Source organism: Cynocephalus volans, chromosome 14 (assembly GCF_027409185.1).
Source record: "Cynocephalus volans isolate mCynVol1 chromosome 14, mCynVol1.pri, whole genome shotgun sequence".
Classification (NCBI taxonomy): Eukaryota; Metazoa; Chordata; class Mammalia; order Dermoptera; family Cynocephalidae; genus Cynocephalus; species Cynocephalus volans.
In genome coordinates, this window is record NC_084473.1 from 87978093 (window position 1) to 87980238 (window position 2146).

Sequence of the window (2146 nt, forward strand, 5' to 3'; positions counted from 1 at the left end):
GAAAAGTTCAAATTTAAACTCTTTTTCAGCTAATTTTTCTCTCTTGTAAACATTTACTTTCCTTAAATACCTGAGGTGTCTTTCAGCAGTCTCAGCTGCCACCCAGCTGCCATGCGCTTCTTTCTCATAGGCCGTCAACTGCCCTTGATAAGAACGAACGCTTCTCTCCAATTCTCCTTCCACATCTCCGGCTCGCCTTCTGTAGGTCTCCAGTTCCTCAGCCGCATGGCTCATCTTCTCTTCTACTTTGGAAAGTTCCTCCTCCTTCTCTAACCGGTCCTTTTCCTCTACTATTAATTTCCTGTGGAGTTTCATTCCATTTTCTTGATACAGTTCAGTCATTACTTGAAGTTTCTGCCGAAGCTTCTGATTTTCACTTTCCAACTGTGTGTTTTCTGACTGTAAAGATGCTCGTTCAGTCTGGAGATCTGTAATATGCTCTGTAAGCTCTTCCTTTCTTTTATCTACTTCAGACAACTGAGTGTAAATTTGGTTTCTTTCTCCTTCTAGGGTTTTGAAAGAAGCATGTAACCTAGCAGCGTGAATCAGTTTCTTCAAAGCTCCTTCTGGTGGATCATCTAAGCGAGCACCATTTTGTGATTCACTCTTCATCTCCAATTCCAAGTCATCAGCCATCATGTCTTCTCCAAGCACAGCAGCCCAGTCTTTCATCTTGAGCAAGCGTTCAGTCAGAGACTTGATGTGATTTTCTTTCTCACTCAGAACTTGTTCTGCGTGGACTCTGGAGTCTTCAAATGTTATTTTCTGTTTATGAAGTTCACTCACTTGTTCTTTCAATACTTCCGCTTCTTGTAAAAGCTGTTTCTGGCTTTCCCGAAGTTGGGAATTTTCATTCAAGGCATCTTTTATTGCCACCTTCAGACGTTCTTCATTCATTTGAAATATTTTGCAGATTAGTTTGGCTTCAGCTACTTGTGACTGGATGGATTTCGATTCATCTTCTAGGGACTGTATCCTTTTTGAAATATCTGCCACCAATTCGTCTTGCTCACAATGTTTAGATTTCTGTTCTTTTAATTCTATTGCTAGAGAGACTATTTCATCCTCAAGTTTAGATTTGGACCTGCTCAGCTTTCCATAGGTTGCCTCCAAGCTTTGTGCTTCTGTTGACTCCTTCTCAAAGCTGGCACCCTTCACAGCTGACTCTAAGCCTTCATACTCCTCTTGAACAACGCTGAGTTTGTCAAGTAGTTTACATTTTTCTTCAATTAGTCCAGAAAGCTTTTCAGCAAGTCTTTTCTCTCTTCCTACATACAGCCGGCTTCTCACCGATCGAACACTTCTCCACAAAAACAAGAGAATCAAAAATGCAGTAAGAGCCACACATGTCACCAGTTCCCATGGAAAACCAGGGCCCGGTCTCAGGTCTTCAGGCCATGCTGCCACAGTCCTGCACAGCTCTCCCAGGACCAGCCCCAAGTACGGCTGAGGGGCAGCCCCGGGCACCTCCATGCCGCCGAGGCTGCTATGGCTGTGGCCGCGGTAGCCACGGCCTGGCCAGGCCACAACCAGCAGCTGAGACAGCTCTGCGTTCTGTTGGGAACGCAAACCGGCCCCGGCGACAGCGGCAGACACGGCACAGCCGGCCGTGCGGGGAGCCGGGGAGCACTGGTGCCCACCGGCCTCAGGCGTCCCCCACGCACACCCTGGTAACCAGGCCCCTTTGTGACGTCACTTCCGCCACGCGGTTCCGAGCCCGCCCCTGCACGAGCCTGTGACACGCGCTGTCCTCGCCACCCCCCACCTCGGCTCGGTTTCCGCCGGGCCACCTCCGGATTTGAATCCATGTTTATAACGTGTGATGATCAAATCTGGGTAATCAGCGTACTCATCACTCAAATAGTTTTCATTTCTTTGTGTTGGGAAAATTTAAAGTCCTCTCTTTTAGCTATTTGAAATTATCTAATAAATGGGTGCTGACTCTAGTCACCTTACAAAGCTATAGATCACTAGAAATGGTGCCTCCTATCGAGCTGTAACTTTGTATCTGTAACCTCTGCCTTTCACCTCCGCCCCCTACCCTTCCCAGCCTCTAGTAACCACTATTCTGTTTTCTACTTCTAGGGGATCAACTTTTCTTTTGGCAATTTTTTAAAGGAAATTTTGTGATTTTAATTTCTTTCAG

The 2146-nt window shown here is 46.5% G+C and overlaps 1 protein-coding gene across 1 annotated transcript; it reads right to left on the minus strand.

The window, feature by feature from the left end:
- Positions 1-591: 591 nt before the first annotated feature.
- On the minus strand, positions 592-1473 carry LOC134362722 (melanoma inhibitory activity protein 2-like; the record flags this gene model as incomplete). The annotated part of the gene is made up of 1 exon (XM_063077933.1): positions 592-1473. A coding segment is annotated over exon 1 (882 nt), but the record flags the coding sequence as incomplete, so codon positions are not given.
- Between the last annotated feature and the right edge of the window lie 673 nt (positions 1474-2146).